At 41.3% G+C, this 22375-nt stretch overlaps 2 protein-coding genes and 1 non-coding gene across 5 annotated transcripts in view; 2 read left to right on the forward strand and 1 right to left on the reverse strand.

Moving 5' to 3' along the window:
• Window positions 1-2481: 2481 nt before the first annotated feature.
• On the forward strand, window positions 2482-13757 carry LOC133550661 (gap junction alpha-3 protein-like). 3 transcript variants are annotated; one of them, XM_061896593.1, is made up of 3 exons: window positions 6018-6820; window positions 12086-12090; window positions 13336-13757. In XM_061896593.1, exons 1-3 carry the CDS (start codon window positions 6037-6039, stop codon window positions 13561-13563), a joined length of 1017 nt encoding a protein of 338 aa, XP_061752577.1. In that variant the 5' UTR covers window positions 6018-6036; the 3' UTR covers window positions 13564-13757. The 3 variants fall into 3 exon arrangements, with proteins under 3 accessions (XP_061752576.1, XP_061752577.1, XP_061752574.1); XM_061896592.1 differs by lacking the exons at window positions 12086-12090; window positions 13336-13757 and adding an exon at window positions 2482-2756 and having other exon boundaries at window positions 6139-8081; XM_061896590.1 differs by lacking the exons at window positions 12086-12090; window positions 13336-13757 and having other exon boundaries at window positions 6018-8085.
• Window positions 13758-19432: 5675 nt separating this feature from the next.
• The window catches only part of LOC133550662 (TBC1 domain family member 8B-like), a 63367-nt gene continuing 60424 nt past the window's right edge, over window positions 19433-22375 (reverse strand). Inside the window, exon 21 of the mRNA XM_061896595.1 lies at window positions 19433-20760. Coding sequence (XP_061752579.1) covers window positions 20685-20760 — 76 coding nt within the window. The 3' untranslated portion in view covers window positions 19433-20684. The remainder of the gene's footprint in view (window positions 20761-22375) is intronic.
• Window positions 20690-20761, forward strand: trnap-agg (transfer RNA proline (anticodon AGG)). The gene has a single exon. It is a non-coding gene; the product is annotated as a tRNA-Pro (tRNA).

Consider the following 22375-nt stretch of genomic DNA (forward strand, 5'->3'; position numbering starts at 1 on the left):
AGTTCAGTTATTATGAAGGCTATAGCAAACATAATTTTTTTTTTATTATTTCAACTAATTTCTCTGAAATACTCATTGAGGCTGTAAAGATTAACCAAACAAACTAATTGATAGTTGATTACTAAAATATTCGATAGCTGTAGCCCTATTTTTAGGCTTATTTACCTGACTTGTATTTCGCATGTAAATTCCTGGCAGTGAATTGTAAATCTTTCACAATCAACAACTAATTGTTGTGGACAAGGTGGACATGTGTTGATCCACTAAGGAAAAGGCATTTTGCCTCATACACTGCTGTGCAAGAAGATTTTCGGAGCAAGTTTCGGTGTCATGGTGCTCTATCAAAAAGGGGCAATTTTGACATTAGAAGTTGAAGAGAAACTGTAGAAAGTTTTCATTCTAAAGTTCGAGTAATTGACAAATACTCGTACTTTAGAACTTAGTCAAATGCAGCGGAGCCCGTTTGAAGCTTAGTGTAGTTGGGAAAGAACATGACTTTTAAGCAAAGCACCCATGCAGGATAACGGAAACTTTGGAGAATGTCCGTTCACGCACTGAAGTTTAAGGTTTGTAGGATTTACAAGTCTTTATGGGTTCGGTATTTTGGGTCACCCTTACTAAATGGCAGGATTGTTTAAAGTTCCAGCAATTACTTGACTAGGACCATACTCAGCACTGTCAAAGTGGAGGGGTAAGTGGCAACGTTTTACCCCTGTGCCTTTATCAAGTTTGAAGATTTCTTTTTTCTGCCATGTGGTGTTGGTATGGTCTTTATTGTCATTGCACAAGTACAAAACAATTTCATTTTGAAGATTAGACAAACAAACATTGTATCGGTAGACAGAACAGGAATGGTGATTGGTCTCTACTACTTAAAATAGGTGTGTCAAGGTTGTGGCATTGTATAAGGTGGGAAAAGGTAAACACTGGAGAAGGATTAGTAAAAGAAAAAGGCAATCTCAGATTTGGCTCCATCGGGGGTAATAAATCATACTTGCCAACTCTCCCGGATTTTCCGGGAGACTCCCGAAATTCAGCGCCTCTCCCGAAAACCTCTCGGAAGAAATTTTCTCCCAAAAATATCCCGAAATTCAGCCGGAGCTGGAGGCCACGCCCCCATCAGCTCCATGCGGACCTGAGTGGGGAAAGCCTTTTTTCACCTCCGCTTTTCCACAATATAAACAGCTTGCCTGCCCAATCACGTCACAACATCTACGGATTTTAATTAAAAAACTGCACACACAAGAAGACGAAACTGAAGAACGAGGTAGTTACAGCCATGGTGACGCTGTCGACGAGCAAAATGAAGAAATACGCTTGCAAGTTCCAAAACGATTGTAAACAAGAATTTCAGTTTATCCAGGAGAGTTGGAAGGGGAAGGGGTATGTTGCCTGTAAATTTTGTAGAACAGACTTCTCCATTGAACACTGTGGCCGAACGGATATACTCAGTCATGAACGGTCAGCGAAACACAAAGCGTCCGCAGCGCAGCATCGTTCACAACCCAGTGTTACGGGCTACCTCGCAAAATGGTGACCTGATGGTGTAACTTATGCTGAGACAAAGATGGCTATGCTGATAGCTGGAAACAACATCCCATTCTCCTTTGTGGAAGTCTACAACAAATCCATGAAGGATATGTTCCCGGATTCGGAGATCGCTCGCCAGTACGCAAATGGCAGAACAAAGGTTACTCAAATAATGAAAGGTAAGTGTTGTTGATGGTTTTTTAGTAACCAGCAAGCACAGTAGATTTAGTGGAACAACTGTGTTTTTATTACTGTGTATTTGATAGGTGCCGTCTGAAATTCAACTATTTATTTTATATATATATATAATAAAATAAATATATATAGCTAGAATTCACTGAAAGTCAAATATTGTATATATATATATATATATATATATATATATATATATATATATATATATATATATATATGTATATATATATGAAATACTGGAGTTGGTGAATTGTAGCTGTAAATATACTCCTCCCCTCTTAACCACGCCCCCTATGTCATCAAGGCTCACCTTTAAGGTGATAGAAGAAAGGTACAAATACAGTATAATCAACCAATCTGTGGCAGCATAGGAGAAAGTTCTGGACAATATTCCCTTTTTCATTGCATTGCCCACAATTCGACTAAAGTAACAGAGGTATCACTAGGTTTTAAAGACGAGGGGAGACTTAACCCCCAATATATGAACTAGTTTCTATATAGTCATAAAAGCCATGATGTGTTATTATAATTTGCATTATTTACACTTCAGGAGTCTTTATGTATGGGGGATTGTTATCATATAAAAGAGATGATTCAAATCCAATAGTGGATTCCCCCCCCAAAAACAATGGTGCCCAGACAAAATATTCTTCATGATAGTGTGTTATTGTGGCTCTTTTGTTGTATTAATATCAATACTACAGTCTATTAGATACAACAGGTGCTTTGTTGACTTGCACTTCCTGTGGCCCAAATGACAGGCACAAGTGTTGTGAAAGTTTGCTGCAGTGTCACCAGTAACAGACCCTGAAATACAAACTACAAACCTAAGTCTGGTCTCGTGTCACAAGATCTATACGGGCAGCTCCTTCCTCTCATAAAATCTTGTCCTATTTTTTTGTTGTCAAATCTGCCTGCACCAGTGGAGAAGACACAGCCTTCAGGAGGAGAAGCGGTGATTTATTCATGATCAACTGGTTTCTGTTCATGCTGCCGAAGGCAAACGCTTTGAGTCGCAGATTCGCAAACAAGTAGGTCACCTTCAGTTCTGTATATTTCAGTTCTCTATGATACGGACTTTCTGAATGAGGAATTTTCTACACTGTTTGACAAAAAAACAGTTGTTTAAATCAATTTACCAAAGTTGAAAAGTTTTACTGCTCAAGATCCAAACACCAAATTTATATGTAATTTATTAGTTTATTTACAATTTGGCCACCATTTTATTTGATTTTCTCCTTTCATTAATATTTACTTATCCTGGTAATATGTACAAATATTGACACAAACAAAAACCTATTTGAATATATTCATTTCTCATGCCGCCCGAATGCAGCTGAGACCCCAAAAAGGGACAAGCGGTAGAAAATGGATGGATGGAAGCTGTACAAATATTGACGTAAATATATGGGCTAAAACATACTAGACATTATATTTAACCTTTTCACCAATTATATCAATACATCACATAATTATTTGAGAATATTGTTGTTAATATCAATAATATGATTATTGTCATAATTATACTGTAATAATTACTGTTTTATTTACAAATATTGTTTTATGAGTACTGGTATCATATGTGTAGATACTATCCTGCTCATGCTGTTGTTGTTGTGTTTTTGTCGTTGTCTCTCGCTGACTTGTCCCCTTTGTCTTCTTTTTTCTTCTTTCCATCCTGACCTGGGGCCCCATGTACAGTATTAAGCTTGCAAAAACCTCGAGTATGCCCTTTTTCACGGCAAAGATCAAATGTTTCAAGACTGAATTGGATGTTGAAATGTGCGCTGCCTCATTTCTACCGGCTATGGATAGTTTTGTGACACTCAGAGTTTCTCGTTTGGGTTTTTCCAACATTTTCTTTGAATTACAGTATGTAAAAATAATTGAGGCAAGGACACAAAATTGTTACGGTACAGGGGAAAAAGATGGCACAGAATGCAGGACGTCGTTTAATATTTATATATTAACAATACAATGGAGTGTGAAACTAATCCAAATTGTTTATGTGTGTGACTATGTGTGGCGAGTACCTGTAGAGTGTTACCGGAAGTGTTGAGTAAGGTGCGGAAAGACAAGAGGGGCAAGGCAAGCTCGGTTGTCTGTGGGCAGGCGTGAGGTCAAGGGCAGTGGCGAGGCGTCAAAGTCCATGTCCGGGCAGAAGGTCGAGATTCAAGAGGCAGCCAGGGAACCAGAGGGAATACAGGGAGAGGTTGGGCACTGCTCGAGACCCGGGAACGGAGGAACGCTGCTGGATGACGACAAGGAATACGAGACAAATTAACATGAAGGGGCAGAAACAGAGAGAGAGAGAGTGTGCATAGAGCTTAGAGATATACGGCTTACTGTATAGGAACAGGTCGCTACGTTCTGGCCCGGAACACAGGTTCGAACTGGCTTAAGAATCCCAGGAAGCTCATCAGCGGCATGTGTGTTGAGTGGTGATTGATTGGCGATTGAATGCCGCCGCCTGCAGCCGCCGAAATGGCGTGTGCAAAGGATGAATGCACAAAGGAGTGCGCCCGGGCCGTGACAAAAATGTAGTTTTTTGCCACTGCATTCAATGCTTCATATTCATATTAATATTTGTGAGGACATCTATCATTTTATTTATGCGATTATTTTGCCACTTATTGCTGTCACAATGTGTTCCTGTGGCGACTTGTCCAGGGTGTAGCCTGCCTTCTGCCCAAGCGCAGCAGGGATAGGCTCCAGAAACCCCCGCGACCCAGAAAGGGAGAAGCGGTAGAAAACGGATGGATGGAACACGACCTAGGCTGGACAGCAGCCGCCGGTTGCTGCGACACATCAATGGCACCTCGGTTTCCGTGGGACGGCTGTGACGGCAAGTCGTCTCCTGTGTTACAATAATAAATTGAGGAATCAAACGAGGGACAAAGCCTTTTTTATCCTTTTTGATAGCGCTGGTATGTTTAAATTTGAGAGATTGCAAACCATTACATAATTTTCACTCGAAACTCTAATCTGGCTGTGAGTAGGCTACTTTATGAACACATTTTGTTGTAAAACAATATTTTTATATTGGGGTAATCAGAGTCACCCACTAATCTAAAGTTTTACGTATCATACCAATGGATGGTTGTCCTTAGGTGTATGTGGTCAGCTGCCATCGAACGCTAGACTTCAGAAGGGACACACATGGTGCGGTGAGGAAGAAAGGGGACACCCGTCTCGTTAGTTGCAACGACAATCTTTTCAAACACTTCTCTGATTTGGCGATGTACATCCATCTTCTTCTTCACCTTCTTCCTGGAGCCCGACCATTTCTTTTTTATTTGAACAGGTCTGTACATGGCTGCTTTCAGAATGATTTGCGTATTTACATTATAAGGGTACGGAGCCTGGGCGTGCCAAGCCGAGCAAACTTCTGTGGTCATTTCCAAGCTGATTGCGATGTAATAAAGAAATGTGCTTGGATTAGTGTGCGCGCACACTTTCATACATCTGAACTTTTTCTTGCGTACATAGTTTTCTGGATCCAAATTTTTGTAGGAAATCCACGCAACTCTTAATACAGAAAGGCCCTCTAAATATTCCGCATCTGTACAGCCCCCTTATACAGTAAATCAACAATAAAATTTGCGTAGGTCTCTTAACTGGATAGGTTAAAAAACAAATAAATAATTATATATCATCATAAAAAAAAATATTCAATGCTCCATATTTTGAATATGTACAAATACAGTAGTTCAATAACCCTTTCTGTGCCTTTATATATTTGCTTTGAAATTATTTTTATAACCATGAATGGATACATAATAATGGCATAGTAATGGTAATTACCCATCGATTACTACTAATCGATGGGTTTCTGATATCCATTTTATTAAAGTTAGAAGTACCCATGATTGTCACACGCACACTAGGTGTGGCGAAATTATTTTTTTGCATTTGACCCATCACCCTTGTTCACCCCCTGGGAGGTGAGGGGAGCAGTGAGCAGAAACTGTGGCCGCGCGCAGGAATCATTTTTGTTGATTTAACCCTCCATTCCAACCCTTGATGCTGAGTGTCAAGCAAATAGGTAATGGGTCTCATTTTTATAGTCTCGGCTGAGGTTACCAAAAATACAAAATAATTTTAAAAATATCTTTATTTTAAAAAAATTGTATAAATAAATAAATGCATATACATGAGATGTTCTAAAACTTTTGAACGGCAGTTTCCCGGTCAATAGTTTTCTACTATACACACGCCATGACTCAAATATGGCGTGTGTACTGTAGAATATGTTTGTGGTTATTATTGTTTTTATTGTGGGTGTGTGAAACTGCACCATTTGCCTCCCAAATGGCTGAAACATGTCCCCCTGAAAACCAGCGTCCACTGCTCAGGAGGAAAGTAAAAAGCTGTCCTCTAATTGAGTTAATGCGACGATTGTCTCCTCCCCAGGTGTCAGTGCTGGGAAAGGTGATTGTCAGCATCATGGGAGACTGGAACCTGTTGGGGAAGCTGCTGGAGAGCGCCCAGGAGCATTCGACCGTGGTGGGCAAAGTGTGGCTGACTGTGCTGTTCATCTTCCGCATCCTGGTGCTGGGGACCGCCGCCGAGAAAGTGTGGGGCGACGAGCAGTCGGGTTTCACCTGCGACACCAAGCAGCCCGGTTGTCAGAACGTCTGCTACGACAAGACCTTCCCCATCTCCCACATCCGCTTCTGGGTGATGCAGATCATCTTCGTGTCCACGCCAACGCTCATCTACCTGGGCCACATCCTGCATCTGGTGCGCATGGAGGAGAAAGTGAAAGAAAAGGAGAAGGAATTTGAGAATGAAAAGGCCAAGAAAGCGCCGATTAAGGACAATCTAGGGCATGTGCGGCTGAAAGGTGCCCTGCTGCGAACGTACGTCCTCAACATCATCTTCAAGACTCTTTTTGAAGTGGCTTTTATCGTAGCTCAGTACTTCCTGTATGGCTTTGAGCTCAAGCCCATGTACACGTGTGACCGCTGGCCGTGTCCCAACGTGGTCAACTGCTACATCTCCAGACCCACGGAGAAGACTATCTTCATCCTCTTCATGCTGGCCGTGGCCGCCATCTCGCTGCTGCTCAATCTGGTGGAAATCTACCATCTTGGCTTCACCAAGTGCCACCAGGGTCTCCGCTACAGGCGCTCGCAGGCCGCCATCAAGGCCGCCAAATCGCCGGATGAGCCCACCAAGCCTTTCGTCCCCAACTACAACTACTTCTCCGCTCGCACCACTGTGCCCGAAGCATTCCCGATGGAGGCCAAGTACAACATGGAGCATGGACCCTACAGCAGCAAGGCGGTGTACAAGCAGAACAGAGACAACATGGCCGTGGAAAAGAAAGGAAAAGTGGACGGAGATGACTTGCAGGAGAGGAAAAGGTCTGCGTCGGTTATTGAGACGTCCATAGAAAGCACGCGCAGAAGCAGCCTATCCAGCAAGCACAGCAATAACAAGAGCAGGATGGATGATCTAAAAATATAAAGACAAGTTTCATTATGGACATGCCACACAGAAAAACAGCTTCGTTTAAATTGTTCTTTTCGTTTAAAATGTGATTGACAGTTGTGAAGTCCATATGTACTGTTTATTAGGTGTGTCAAAAAAAATAGATTTTCGAATAAATTGTGATTTTTATTTGGAAAAATGTTTAATTGATTAAAGAAAATCAAAAATCAAAAATCGATTTAAAACATTTTTTATTTGTATTTATCTATTTAGATATTTTTTAAATCTGTCCTGTCAACTCACTCAGACAAATCATATAGTTGCTCATATTTGCTGGAGAACTATACTTTGGAAAAGAGAAGTGTGGGATCCTTCTCTTGTTGCCTTTGTTGCGTTTTGGACGCATATTGATGCCCGAAGTGTCACCCTCAGATGCTACAGGACTTCGGACAGGCAGGATAGTAGGTAAGAACTGATTTTAAAATACAAATGACCAAAAGAACACTTGAACAAAAGGCAAAGAAAAGCGTGCCAACGCACGGAAAGCTAAATGCTAAAGTTTAGCAAGACTCGAGTTCAGAGTCCACAGAAGCGCAAGCCGAGCGTGCGGAAGCTAAGCAAGGACTTAGCAAGGTCAATACAAAAGGCAAGAAAACCAACACAAATGTTGCATAGAGCAAACAAAAGATCCGGAAAGAACTCAGGTAGCAGGCGGACTTAAATACTAACACAACAATCAAAACCAGGTGTGCGTCAAAAAGTCAGTGCAGGTGGAGCAAATGAAGTAGCCAAGGTGACAAATACAAACAAGGAAGTGCTCAAACAAAGGGATCGGCAGAGTCCAAAAATAAACAAAACCCAAAAAGGGATTCAATCATGGACACAAGATGTGATCCGGAACATGATCACAACACCCTGATTTGTATTTGATAAATGTTTGGGTATCATTTTTTTTTTGTAATTGTATTTGACTTTATTAAATGTTTGGGTAGATTTTTTTTTGTCAAACAAAACCAGTTTTCTTTAAAGTCATATAGAAATTATTTGCAGCTGTTTATATATCTTATGTAGGAATGTCATTATTTATAGAACTGAAACAGAATCAGAATCAAAAACAGAATAGTTTTTATCGCCATTGTTTGAGAAAGTGTTCACAAACTAGGAATTTTTCTTGGTGCAATCGTGCGACATAAAACACATACAACACATAATAGGAAATTAAATGTGAGCTGTAACTGAGCTATCAGATCTTGTTATTGGCACTGGCACCCAATGTTTAAAAAAAAAATTTGATTTTGAATCGAGAATCGATTCTGTATCACATCAATAAGAATCTTTTTGAATCAAATCCTGTCATGCCCAAAGATTTATAGCCCTACTCCTTATAATAAAGCTGCACCAAACTAAATCAGACTATGCCACTAATATTATAGCCAGAGGCATCTTTAGTAATTATGAATACCCCATCCATCCATTTCCTACCGCGTATTCCATTTGGGGTTGCGGGGGGTGCTGGTGCCTATCTCAGCTACAATCGGGCGGAAGGCGGCGTACACCCTGGACAAGTCGCCATCTCATCGCAGGGCCAACACAGATAGACAGACAACATTCACACTCAAATTCACACACTAGGGCCAATTTAGTGTTGCTAATCAACCTATCCCCAGATGCATGTCTTTGGAGGTGTGAGGAAGCCGGAGTACCCGGAGGGGACCCACGCATTCACGGGGAGAACATGCAAAATCCACACAGGAAGATCCCCAGCCCGGGATTGAACCCTGACTACTCAGGACCTTCGTATTGTGAGGCAGACGGACTAACCCCTCTTCCACCACGAAGCCCATTCTGAACACTATTTAAAAATAAAAAAAATAAAAAAAATAAAAAATCACATTGGGCCCCCATGACAGCTGTTGTCACCACAATCCTATTTTAGGGGGGGCCCCCTTGGAATTGTCCTGACTTTGCCTCCTAAAGAAAGTTATGTGTTGCTCTGAGAGTTTTCCAAAGTATGAGGACTTCAGAGGAGATAGAGCAGCTTAAGAAAAAATAAAACATATGTTTTAAAGTTATTAAAGGAGCCATAGGTAATACTTTAATGTCAAATCATCATTAAATGGCCCTGATATGTCAACAGGCATTAAGAAATCATGTTATTTTCGAATACCTTTGTAACTGATAACTGTAGGTCAGCCGGTATGTGCTCGGTTCAAAATACATTCGCAGCCCCGAAATCTTGTTATTGTTTTAATTTCGATGCCTTTCCCGCCACTGTTTGACCAAATAGAAAGTCCGTGAGTGTGTCACATCCAGGTTGACACACTCACTAATGACAAACCGCCCTCTTCGTCTAGCTACTGGCACTGGTAAAGTTACCAAACATGTGAGACCTTAGTAAATTTAAGAGGCGTTAGGATTTTCAACTTATTCATGAAAAGCAGTAAACAAAACAAGGATTTTTATCGAGGACACCTTTGAAAATGGGATACGATTGAAGGTGGAGAAGATTTTTTCATCTGACGCCATCCATCCATCCATTTTCTTCCACTTATCCGAGGTCGAGTTGCGGGGTCAGCAGCCTAAGCAGAGAAGCCCAGACTTCCCTCTTCCCAGCTACATTGTCCAGCTCCTCCCAGGGGATCCCTAGTTGTTCCCAGGCCAACCAGGAGACATAGTCTTCCCAACATGTCCTGGGTCTTCCCCTTGGCCTCTTGCCGGTCGGGAGGCGTTCGGGTGGCATCCTGAGCAGATGCCCGAACCACCTCATTTGGCTTCTCTCGATGTGGAGAAGCAGCAGCTTTAGTTTGAAATACTCCAGGATGACAGAGCTTCTCACCCTATCTCTAAGGGACAGCCCCGCCACCTGGCGGAGGAAACTCATTTCGGCCGCTTGTACCCGTGATCTTGTCCTTTCGGTCATAACCCAAAGCTCATGACCATAAGTGAGGATAGGTACGTAGATCGACCGGTAAATTGAGAGCTTTGCCTTCCGGCTCAGCTCCTTCTTCACCACAACGGATCGATACAGTGTGCGCATTACTAAAGACGCTGCACCGAGTCGCCTGTCGACCTTACGCTTCACTCTTCCCTCACTCGTGAGCAAGACACCTAAGTACTTGAACTCCTCCACTTGGGGCAAGAGCTGTTCCCCAACTTGGAGATGGCACTCCACCCTTTCCCGGGCAAGAACCATGGACTCGGACTTGGAGGTGCTGATTCTCATCCCAGTCGCTTCACACTCGGCCGCTCCAGTGAGAGCTGAAGATCCTGGCCAGTTGAAGCCATCAGGACCACACCATCTGCAAAAAGCAGAGACCTAATCTTGCAGCCACCAAACTGGATCCCCTCAACGCCCTGACTGCGCCTAGAAATGCTGTCCATAAAAGTTATGAACAGAATCGGTGACAAAGGGCAGCCTTGGCGGAGTCCAAACCTCACTGGAAATGGGTCCGACTTACTGCCGGCAATGCGGACCAAGCTCTGACACTGATCACACAGGGAGCGGACCACCACAATCAGACAGTCCGATACCCCATACTCTCTGAGTATTCCCCACAGGACTTCCCGAGGGACAAGGTCGAATGCCTTCTCCAAGTCCACAAAGCACATGTAGACTGGTTGGGCAAACTCCCATGCACCCTCAAGAACCCTGCCGAGAGTATAGAGCTGGTCCACAGTTCCACGACCAGGACGAAAACCACACTGTTCCTCCTGAATCCGAGGTTCGACTATCCGACGTAGCCTCCTCTCCAGTACACCTGAAAATACTTTACCGGCAAGGCTGAGGAGTGTGATCCCATGATAGTTGGAACACACCCTCCGGTTCCCCTTCTTAAAAAGAGGAACCAACACCCTGGTCTGCCAATCCAGAGGTACTCTCCCCGATGTCCACGCAATGTTGCAGAGTCTTGTCGACCAAGACAGCCCCACAGCATCTAGAGCCTTAAGGAACTCCGGACGGATCTCATCCACCCCGGAGCCTTTCCCCCGAGGAACTTTTTAACTACCTCTGCAACCTCAGCCCCAGAAATAGGAGAGCCCACCACAGATTCCCCAGGCACTGCTTCTTCATAGGAAGATGTTTTGGTGGGATTGAGGTCCTGGGTCTAAACGAAATAAGGTAACACTACACACAGTGTGACAAAGTACCGGCAAAGATAAAAAACAGATGAAAGAGTTGATCCGCATGACCTCAGATGGCATATGAAGAGAAAGCCAGAGGTCCATCAGTTCTTTCACAGGTGGACAGGACAGAACTACAGTCCGTCAGAAAAAAAAAAGGTTGCTGAAATGTGCATAAAGGACACTTGAAAGTCACAAGTTCCTGAATTGTGTTTGCACTGCTTTTAGGTTCTTAGGTATGACATCTGGACAGATGTGTTCTCAGTGCACTAAGTGTGTGAAATGTGCACATGCAATCATCAGGGAAGCACGGACTGGGCTAACTTTTGAAAAGTGGCTGTGCTGCAGTAAACAGTGTTCAAATAAATAGGATATCGTGGTAAAAGAAGCTGAACACAACTTACAGTGCCAAATCATTTTTGTTGCAGCAACCTGAAAAAACACACAAAAAAATATTATTTTACAAACCACCAGTGATAATATTTAAACCTCCATCAAATCACATAGTCATTAGTCCTCAGTGTAAAAGGACACAATAAATTACATCAACATTGACTAAATCAAAGTTAATGTGTAAGATGCCTGTTAAGACTATTCAATCTGCAACATTTCACACAAATACATTTGAAAGTATTTAAAATTGACCAAAACCATTTTGATGTTATTACATTTATATACTGGCTGATTAACCTAAATTTGCAAGTGCATGACATACAGGCATGGATGTTTATTTTATTATCTTGTTTAATAGTCAGACAAAATAACTGCAAAATAACAAATACAAGTCTAAGGACAGCCTCAGTCATTGTTTTCACAAATGCTGGTGCTATAACGTTACAAACAGTTTCATTATTCTACAGGTTTTGGGGTCTAAACTAAGCACACTGACGGAGCTTCTTGTTTTGTTTTTTTTTACTTTTTTCTTCAGAGCATCATGTTTTCAAAATGAAACTTCAAAAGGCGGGATAGAGTCGCTGAATAAAAAACGTCTCTAAATTAATGCTAAACTTGAACAAGCAGGCAGCGCTGCTCATTCAGTTGAATGAATGGACTGCTCCAGTTAAACCTTAGCCGCGCTAAAAGAGCTAACTGAGCTAACAATCTACACTTTAGCATCACCAAACTGTGCATGGTAGCTTGCTACATGACTAACGTTACATGGCCATCTTAAAAACAAATTGAACTTTCAGAAAAATACATTGAAGCAAGTTTTATGTTGACTACTCACATTCTACTCAATGGTACAGAACTGAGGGGTTAATTTAAGAGTGATGGATTGTGGAAGGCGGAAGTGCGATGACGCATCTCGACAATTTAGCTTGTGAGTTTTAGCAAGTAAAGAAACCGAACTGAAACTAAGAAGAAAAACAATTGAATTAAGAAAATGAGTGCGAAACACAAGAAACTAAAGGAAGACGTGGCGGAGATCAGAAAATCTCTTAACTCCCTGTCGAAGGATGTAAGGACAGTGGCCAAACAGCAAAACACACTCAAGGAGTTGTTGACCGAAATCAAAATGCTGAAAAACATAATCAAGGAGAAAGACAAGAAAATTGTTGACCTAGAAACAAGAATTGACAAATTTGAACAGTACACCAGAATGGACGATCTGATTATAAGCAGACTGGAATTGGCCCTAGTGTGTGAATCCGAGTGTGAATGTTGTCTGTCTATCTGTGTTGGCCCTGTGATGAGGTGGCGACTTGTCCAGGGTGTACCCCGCCTTCCGCCCGATTGTAGCTGAGATAGGCGCCAGCGCCCCCCGCGACCCCGATAGGGAATAAGCGGTAGAAAATGGATGTATGGATGGAAATCAAACATCGATCATGTGCAAGAGTGGCCGGGACTCGCAGCTGGGACGCTGACAAGGACGCCGAAGCCCCGGCAGACAAACTTGAGACACTTGAACAGCAAGTAATTAACTTATTCATAAGTAAGAACATGACTCTTCAAAATGGCAGCATTTCGGCGTGCCATACTATCCCCAGGAAGGACAGCAGAACCAACCCAGCTATTGTGATCCGGTTTGTGAATCGAAAACATAAGACAGAGTTACGACTGCAGGGAAGGAAGCCGAAGGGAACTGGGGTTTACATCAATGAATATCTTACAAAGAAGAACGCCGACATTGCAAGACAAGCACGCATCCTCAGAAAAGAAAACAAGATACAAGCCACATGGACACAGAACTGTAAAATCATGATTCGGCTAAATGGAAAATATGAAGAAGCCAAAGTTGTCACGATTCAAGAGCGCCGCGACTTGGATCAATATAGATGAGAACTGTTAGGCTTATGACTGACATGGCTCATCCTTTGCTGGGGACTGGGAAGGCTATGTGGCGAGAAGGTGAGACAACTGAGAATCAATAGTTTTCAAGAGCTGAGTACACAGACTTTAAATTATATGACTTTAAACATGATGTTGACCCAGATAACCATCTGTTCAACTCAATAAATGCTTCTTCTACTTCACCGAGGAACAATTTAATGAGAATATTAGTTTAGATAAAACATTTTCTCTAATACATTTTAACTGTAGAAGCTTATATGCAAATTTCTCGTAGATTGACAAATACTTGAAGACTCTAAATGGCAAATTCAAAATAATATAAATTTCGGAAACGTGGATCGATTAAGACAGAGGTATCGATTTCTCCATTGACGGGTAGAAGAGACAAAAAGGGAGGAGGTGTGGCCCTGTTTGTTGACTGTGACTTGAAATGTAGACCTGTTGAATGTATGACAGTGGTAATCGATGATTTATTTGAATGTGTAACTGGGGTGGTAGACATAGAAAATAAGAGAAATGTAATTGTTACGTGTTTATATAGGATACCTGGGTCTAAGGTAGAAACATTTTATGATAGTCTGGAATAATTATTGTGTAAGGTAAAGGAAAAGAAAACATTCGTCATGTGTGGCGACTATAACATAGACCTGCTAAGCCCCACCCAGAAATAAATCAACAAAATACTTCTTAGATGTAGTATACTGTAGAGGGCTTTATCCATTGATCACCAAACCCAATAGAATAACGACAAATTGTGCAAAGTTAAGTGATCACATCTTTATAAATTTCATAGAAAATAATATAAAAAGTGGACTAGTAATTAATGATTAAAGTGACCACTTACCCATGTTTCTTACTTATGACTGTCAAATGTATAGAAAGAGGGAGGAAAAAACCCGTAGGTATGTAAGGAAAAGGACTGAAGAGGCAATAAATAAGTTTAGGAAGGACTTATTTGAAGCAGACTGAAATGAGGTGTATGTGGGAGAGGCAGATTCTGCATATGAGGCTTTTCTTGATATATATTTATCATTGTATGAAAAGCATTGTCTGAATGTATGGAAACAAAGAAACAGCTACATTAAAATGCCTTGGATTATAAAGGGACTACAGAATGCTTGTAAAAAGAAAAACAAACTTTGTAGAGACTTCATAAAAGTAAGAACAAAGGATGCTGAAAAGAAATATAAGGTTTATAAAAACAAATTGATAATAATGAGACAATTTAAAAAAGAATATTGTAAATGTTGGACCCAAATTGACAGAGAGTATTGAAGAACATAAAGATGTACAGAGTGGATGGAGAGGGGGAATCAAAGTGCTACAGTCCATGCTTCTAGGAGATGTTAGTGAAAATGAAATTGTATCAATGGTAACAAAACTGAAAAATAATAATCAACAGACAGTGATGGTATAGACATTATAATTGTGAAAAAGACTATTGACCGTATCATCAAACCTCTTTGTTATGTTTTTAATTTTCTTTTCAAAAAGGGACCTTTCCAAATAGAATGAAGGTAGCAAAAGTAAATCCACTCTTTAAAACGGGAGATAAACATAGATTTACTAATTACAGACCAATGTCACTGCTGTCACAATTTTCTTAAAATAATTGAAAAAATATTTGCAGAAAAATTAGACAGTTTTATTGAAAAGAACATGCTGTTGAGTGAGAGCCAGTACGGATTCCGGACCAATAGATCCACTGCTTCAGCTGTAATGAATATAATGGAGGATATAGCAACAGCAACTGATAATAAGAAATACACTATAGGGGTGTTTGTCGATCTTAAAAAAGCATTTGACACTATAGATCATTTTATATTATTGTCCAAGTTGCATTCATTTGGTGTGAGAGGAGTAGTTTTAGACGGGCTAAGAAGTTATTTAGATATTAGACAAGAGTTTGTGGATTTTGTGGGTAATACAGCTGAACAAATGAGGATTGAATGTGGAATTACACAAGGTTCGGTTTTGGGACCATAATTGTTTATTTTATATATTAATGATATATGTCAGGTATCAAAGTTAATTAAATTTGTTTTATTTGGGGACGACACCAACTTTTATAGTTTGGGACATGACTAAAAAGCGTTATCATACATTATTGAACAGGAAATTATTAAACTTAAGAAATGGTTTGATGTCAATAAATTATCATTAAAAAAACTAGGTTCATGATTTTTTTGTAAGAGGAAAAGGGAGGAAACGATCAAACTGTCAATGGATGGAATTGAAAGAGTTTCTGAACTTAGATTTTTAGGAGTGATACTGGATGACGGTCTGACATGGAAATCTCATATTGCACATGTACCGAAAAATATGTCTAAAAGTATTTTTGTATTAAATAAGGTATAATGTGTGTCAGATTATAGTGCAATGCGTATATTGTATTGTGCACTTATATTGCCATATATTAGCTACTGTGTGGAAGTGTGGGGGAACACAAATAAGAGTAACATAAAGGCATTGTATCAACCACAGAAAAGAGCTATAAGGATTATTCATAAAGTAGATTATCTAGAACACACTAACATAATATTTATTATTTCTGCTTTATTGAACTACAGGAGCTAGTTAAGTTACAGACATTACATGTTATATGTGTAGATGTTTAAGACTAAAAGTAAAACATTACCAGCAAATTTCCCAAAAATGATTGTCAACACTTCTGAGAATGAATAGCATAGAAGAAAAGGTAATTTCAAACATTAGTATTTAAGGACAACTTTAAAACAAATGTGTATATCAGTGGTGGGGTTTAAACTATGGAATTATCTTTACGATGAGATAAAAGACTGTGTGTGTGTGTGTGCGTGCGTGCGTGCGTGGGTGCGTGTTCGCGTGCATGTAATAAATTATACAGGACTGCACAGGACCTTCGTATTGTGAGGCAGACACACTAACTCCTCTTCCACTGTGCTGCCCAAAATTCAAGATCCAAGTTTCTAGATTGTTTATTGTCATATGCACATTTAAATAGACAGTTTACCGTACAATGAAAATCTTACTTTGCTAGTCCACCCTTCAACAAGTCACACGGTAGGTCAATGTCATGGCCTATAAATAGTCTGGATCTCAATCCAATTGAAAATCTGTGGTGGAAGTGAAATAGAATGGTCCATGATAAGACTCAAACCTGCAAAGCTGATCTGTCAACAGCATTTAGAGAAAGCTGGACTAAGATTGATGAGTACTGTCTGTCGCAGGTTAAGTCTGTGCCTCAGCGACAGCAGGCTGATATAAAAGCCAAAAGTGGTGCAATAAAGTACTAGTGGTGAGTTTAGTTTTTTGAGTGATTCCGTATTTGCTTACTCTGCTTGATCTTAAAAAAATACTCATACTACAACAATTTATATTCTTGATTTATTTTAGTATTTCTTAAAGCTATAACGTTGACTGTTGAAATGACAAGTATTGTGTCTTGTCTGTTATCGGCTTTTTACCCCCACAAAATTAAACAACTGAATAGACGTCCTCCAAGACTGCTAATTCCATTATGTTGTTGTTATTATTGTATGATTCCGTTTCCAAATACTGTATGCTTGTGATCAAGAGAAGGCTGGCTTTATCGCTCATGTGATGTACGAAATGACTTCATGCCCTCTGGGCAAACTCGAGGTTTTTTCAACATTTATGTTGTCGGAAAGGAATTAGGGGTAATGGTTTACCACAAAAAACAGACACAAACTCCATAGAACCAATGCAACAGCAACATCCTGCAATCACTTTAACGCTGCAGGATCAAAATGAATGTGTCATCACGTTGCATGTTTTTTATGGTGTTTAAGTCAAATTATTGTTTTTATTTAACAGAGAACATACAGTAGATGACAGGGGTGAGGTACAATAAGGGGCACCAAATCTCAATCCAACAAGGAAGATCTTGATCTGATGCTTTTAATCAAAACATGACAGAACCAAGTGGCATTTTAGTGATTTTTTGATTTATAGTTGGATAACTGTCACAAAGCTGTCTTTGTGACAGTTTCCTTCCAAAATGTTTTTTTCAACCTTTCTGGTTGTTGAAAATGTGGTTTTAAAGGATGCCAATCAGGTCACAAAGACACACTTTCAGAAGAAATGTAACTTCTTGGAAAACATGTGCAACTCACTCTTTTCTTCTAAATACTCATGAAACAGTTGACTGAATCAGCACTAACTAAAAAATACATGCTGCACATGATCTAATTGTCTTTTTACTAAACAAAATGTATGAGCTTTGGTGGAATGACACAAGTACACCCATTGGTCAAAATGGAAGTTGCACAATATAATGGGATAATTATAATTCAAGTTGGGACATGCGGGGTGACCACTTCTTATGCATCAATCGGTGATGTCTCTGCGCCGCGACATGTCTACATTAAAGAGGTTATACTGCTGGCCCCACTATGGCCTGGACGCTCACATTATTAACTGTATCCACTCGGCCTCCATTGCACTCGTTGTTCCCATTGGGTGGAGTTTTTTCCTGCCCTGTTGTGGGATCTGACTGGCTTGTGCAGCCCTTTGAGACATTTGTGATTAAGGGCCATATAAATAAACTTTGATTGATTGATTATAATCCATCCATCCATCCATCATCTTCCGCTCATCCGAGGTCGGGTCGCGGGGGCAGCAGCCTAAGCAGGGAAGCCCAGACTTCCCTATCTCCAGCCACTTCGTCTAGCTCTTCCCGGGGGATCCCGAGGCGTTCCCAGGCCAGCCGGGAGACACAGTCTTCCCAACGTGTCCTGGGTCTTCCCCGTGGCCTCCTACCAGCTGGACGTGCCCTAAACACCTCCCTACGGAGGCGTTCGGGTGGCATCCTGACCAGATGCCCGAACCACCTCATCTGGCTCCTCTCGATGTGAAGGAGCAGCGGCTTTACTTTGAGTTCCTCCCGGATGGCAGAGCTTCTCACCCTATCTCTAAGGGAGAGCCCCGCCACCCGGCGGAGGAAACTCATTTCGGTCGCTTGTACCCGTGATCTTATCCTTTCGGTCATGACCCAAAGCTCATGACCATAGGTGAGGATGGGAACGTAGATCGACCGGTAAATTGAGAGCTTTGCCTTCCGGCTCAGCTCCTTCTTCACCACAACGGATCGGTACAACGTCCGCATTACTGAAGACGCCGCACCGATCCGCCTGTCGATCTCACGATCCACTCTTCCCCCACTCGTGAACAAGACTCCTAGGTACTTGAACTCCTCCACTTGGGGCAGGGTCTCCTCCCCAACCCGGAGATGGCACTCCACCCTTTTCCGGGCGAGAACCATGGACTCGGACTTGGAGGTGCTGATTCTCATTCCGGTCGCTTCACACTCGGCTGCGAACCGATCCAGTGAGAGCTGAAGATCCCGGTCAGATGAAGCCATCAGGACTACATCATCTGCAAAAAGCAGAGACCTAATCCCGTGGCCACCAAACCGGATCCCCTCAACGCCTTGGCTGCGCCTAGAAATTCTGTCCATAAAAGTTATGAACAGAATCGGTGACAAAGGACAGCCTTGGCGGAGTCCAACCCTCACTGGAAACGTGTCCGACTTACTGCCAGCAATGCGGACCAAGCTCTGACACTGATCGTACAGGGAGCGGACTGCCACAATAAGACAGTCCGGTACCCCATACTCTCTGAGCACTCCCCACAGGACTCCCCGAGGGACACGGTCGAATGCCTTCTCCAAGTCCACAAAGCACATGTAGACTGGTTGGGCAAACTCCCATGCACCCTCAAGAACCCTGCCGAGAGTATAGAGCTGGTCCACAGTTCCACGACCAGGACGAAAACCACACTGTTCCTCCTGAATCCGAGGTTCGACTATCCGGCGAAGCCTCCTCTCCAGTACACCTGAATAAACCTTACCGGGAAGGCTGAGGATTGATTATAATTATCGCAAAAATATGTGTTAAGGATGGAGTTTGTTCGGAAGTGTTGGCCCCATTGCTAATATAATATAACACATATTCTGGAGGCTTTGGGCAGATTACATTAACATGACAACACAAAAGCTGAAATCTGATTGGACAAATACAACATACAAATACTGGAAGCACTGCAGCCATGCAATGAAATGGAGTCAATAGACCAGTGAGTCTCAAACTGGTTCATATACCACCAGTGGTACTGGGGCTCCACTTATTTGAGCCATTATTAAAGTACAGTGTTTTATTTTCCTATTTTCAAACAATGTTACTGTTCAAACTGTGTGTAATGTTACTGTGGCCAATAATGTTAAATGAAACCTCTGTCTTGTTTTTAATGAATACGTTGGCCTATTACACTACTGTATTTTGACGTTGGTCATTATTGGGGTACTTGGGAGAGCCAAGTGATTTCTGAGGTGGTGCTTGGTGAAAAAAGATTGAGAACCACTGCAATAGAGTGTTGGGAATACATTAATACAATTTCAGAGATTAAAAAAAAAAGAATTTTTAAAAGGGACCTTTGATTATTTTAATCTACATTGGAAACACTTCCTTGTGATCCAGATAATATGTATTGGATATGCTATGGTGTACTTTTTGCTGCAGTCACTTCTATAACCTGTTTTTTGAGTCTGTCTGCAAGATCTTCCTTTCTGAAAGTGTTCCCAGATGACAAATGAAACCACGCCCCAACCCTCTCCAAAAGTATCATAATTTATCTTTTGGAAAAGTACACTGTATATTGTCACCAATATTGTTCTCCAGACACGATTAAAAATAAATTAAATAAACATTAGGGGATAGGTTGATTGGCAACACTAAATTGGCCCTAGTGTGTGAATGTGAGTGTGAATGTTGTCTGTCTATCTGTGTTGGCCCTGTGATGAGGTGGCGACTTGTCCAGGGTGTACCCCGCCTTCCGCCCGATTGTAGCTGAGTTAGGCACCAGCACCCCCCGCGACCCCAAAAGGGAATAAGCGGTAGAAAATGGATGGATGGATATATAGAGTCACCAGGTCACTACATTAAGTACACTTTCACATTCCCTGACTGATTCAGACTTGAATAAATAAACAGCTGTTTTAAGGAGCATTTATGTCACTGCATGTTGCACATCAGTTTTATTACAGTATGCGCATACCAAGATTAGATGAAAGTACTTTATCTTACCTTTTTTTTGTGTTTCTTCAAGTCCCTTTAGTGGCTTGTTGGTCTAGGGGTATGATTCTCGCTTAGGGTGTGAGAGGTCCCGGGTTCAAATCCCGGATGAGCCCTTGACATATACACACTTGGTCAAATGTATGAATTTTACCTTGAATTGATTCACGTTGACCCCGACTTAAACAAGTTGAAATACTTATTCGAGTGTTACTATTTAGTGGTCAATTATACGGAATATGTACTGTGCAATCTACAGATAAGAGTTTCGATCAATCAATCAATCAAAGCCTTACTAAAGTCCAAATATGTACATCCACCAAGCTGTGACGTCGAGACGTGGCAAGACTGCAAAACCCAGCAAACAGAGGCATTCAATCTGCATGCAAGCTCAAGCCAAAATGCATAAATCTCATGATTTGATGTTTTGGAATTATTTAACACAACGTTAACAACACTTATAAGTTAGAAAAGATGAAATTCATCCAAGGTCCCCTTTAAGTTGTACAAACCCCGTTTCCATATGAGTTGGGAAATTGTGTTAGATGTAAATATAAACAGAATACAATGATTTGCAAATCCTTTTCAACCCATATTCAGTTGAATGCACTACAAAGACAAGATATTTGGTGTTCAAACTCATAAACATTATATATTTTTTGCAAATAATAATTAACTTAGAAATTCATGGCTGCAACTTTTGCCAAAGTAGTTGGGAAAGGGCATGTTTACCACTGTGTTACATCACCTTTTCTTTTAACAACACTCAATAAACGTTTGGGAACTGAAAAAACTAATTGTTGAAGCTTTGAAAGTGGATTTCTTTCCATTCTTGTTTTATGTAGAGCTTCAATTGTTCAACAGTCCGAGGTTTCCGCTGTCGTATTTTACGCTTCGTAATGCGCCACACATTTTTGATGGGAGACAAGTCTGGACTGCAGGCGGGCCAGGAAAGTACCCGCACTCTTTTTTTACAAAGCCACGCTGTTGTAACACGTGCTGAATGTGGCTTGGCATTGTCTTGCTGAAATAAGCAGGGGCGTCCATGAAAAATATGGCGCTTAGATGGCAGCATATGTTGTTCCAAAACCTGTATGTACCTTTCAGCATTAATGGTGCCTTCACAGATGTGTAAGTTACCCATGCCTTGGGCACTAATGCACCCCCATACCATCACAGATGCTGGCTTTTGAACTTTTCGTCGATAACAGTCTGGATGGTTCGCTTCCCCTTTGGTCCGGATGACACAATGTCGAATATTTCCAAAAGCAATTTGAAATGTGGACTTGTCAGACCACATAACACTTTTCCACTTTGCATCAGTCCATCATAGATGATCTCGGGCCCAGAGAAGCCGGGGGCGTTTCTGGATGCTGTTGATAAATGGCTTTCGCTTTGCAAAGTAGAGCTTTAACTTGCACTTACAGATGTAGCGACCAACTGTATTTAGTGACAGTGGTTTTCTTAAGTGTTCCTAAGCCCATGTGCTGATATCCTTTAGAGATTGATGTCGGTTTTTGATATAGTCAGTGCTGTATGAGGGATCGAAGGTCACGGTCGTTCAATGTTGGTTTCCGGCCATGCCGCTTACGTGGAGTGATTTCTCCAGATTCTCTGAACCTTTTGATGATATTATAGACCGTAGATGTTGAAATCCCTATATTTCTTGCAATTGCACTTTGAGAAACGTTGTTCTTAAACTGTTTGACTATTTGCTCATGCAGTTGTGG

This window comes from Nerophis ophidion, linkage group LG04 (genome assembly GCF_033978795.1).
Source record: "Nerophis ophidion isolate RoL-2023_Sa linkage group LG04, RoL_Noph_v1.0, whole genome shotgun sequence".
In the NCBI taxonomy this organism is placed as follows: Eukaryota; Metazoa; Chordata; class Actinopteri; order Syngnathiformes; family Syngnathidae; genus Nerophis; species Nerophis ophidion.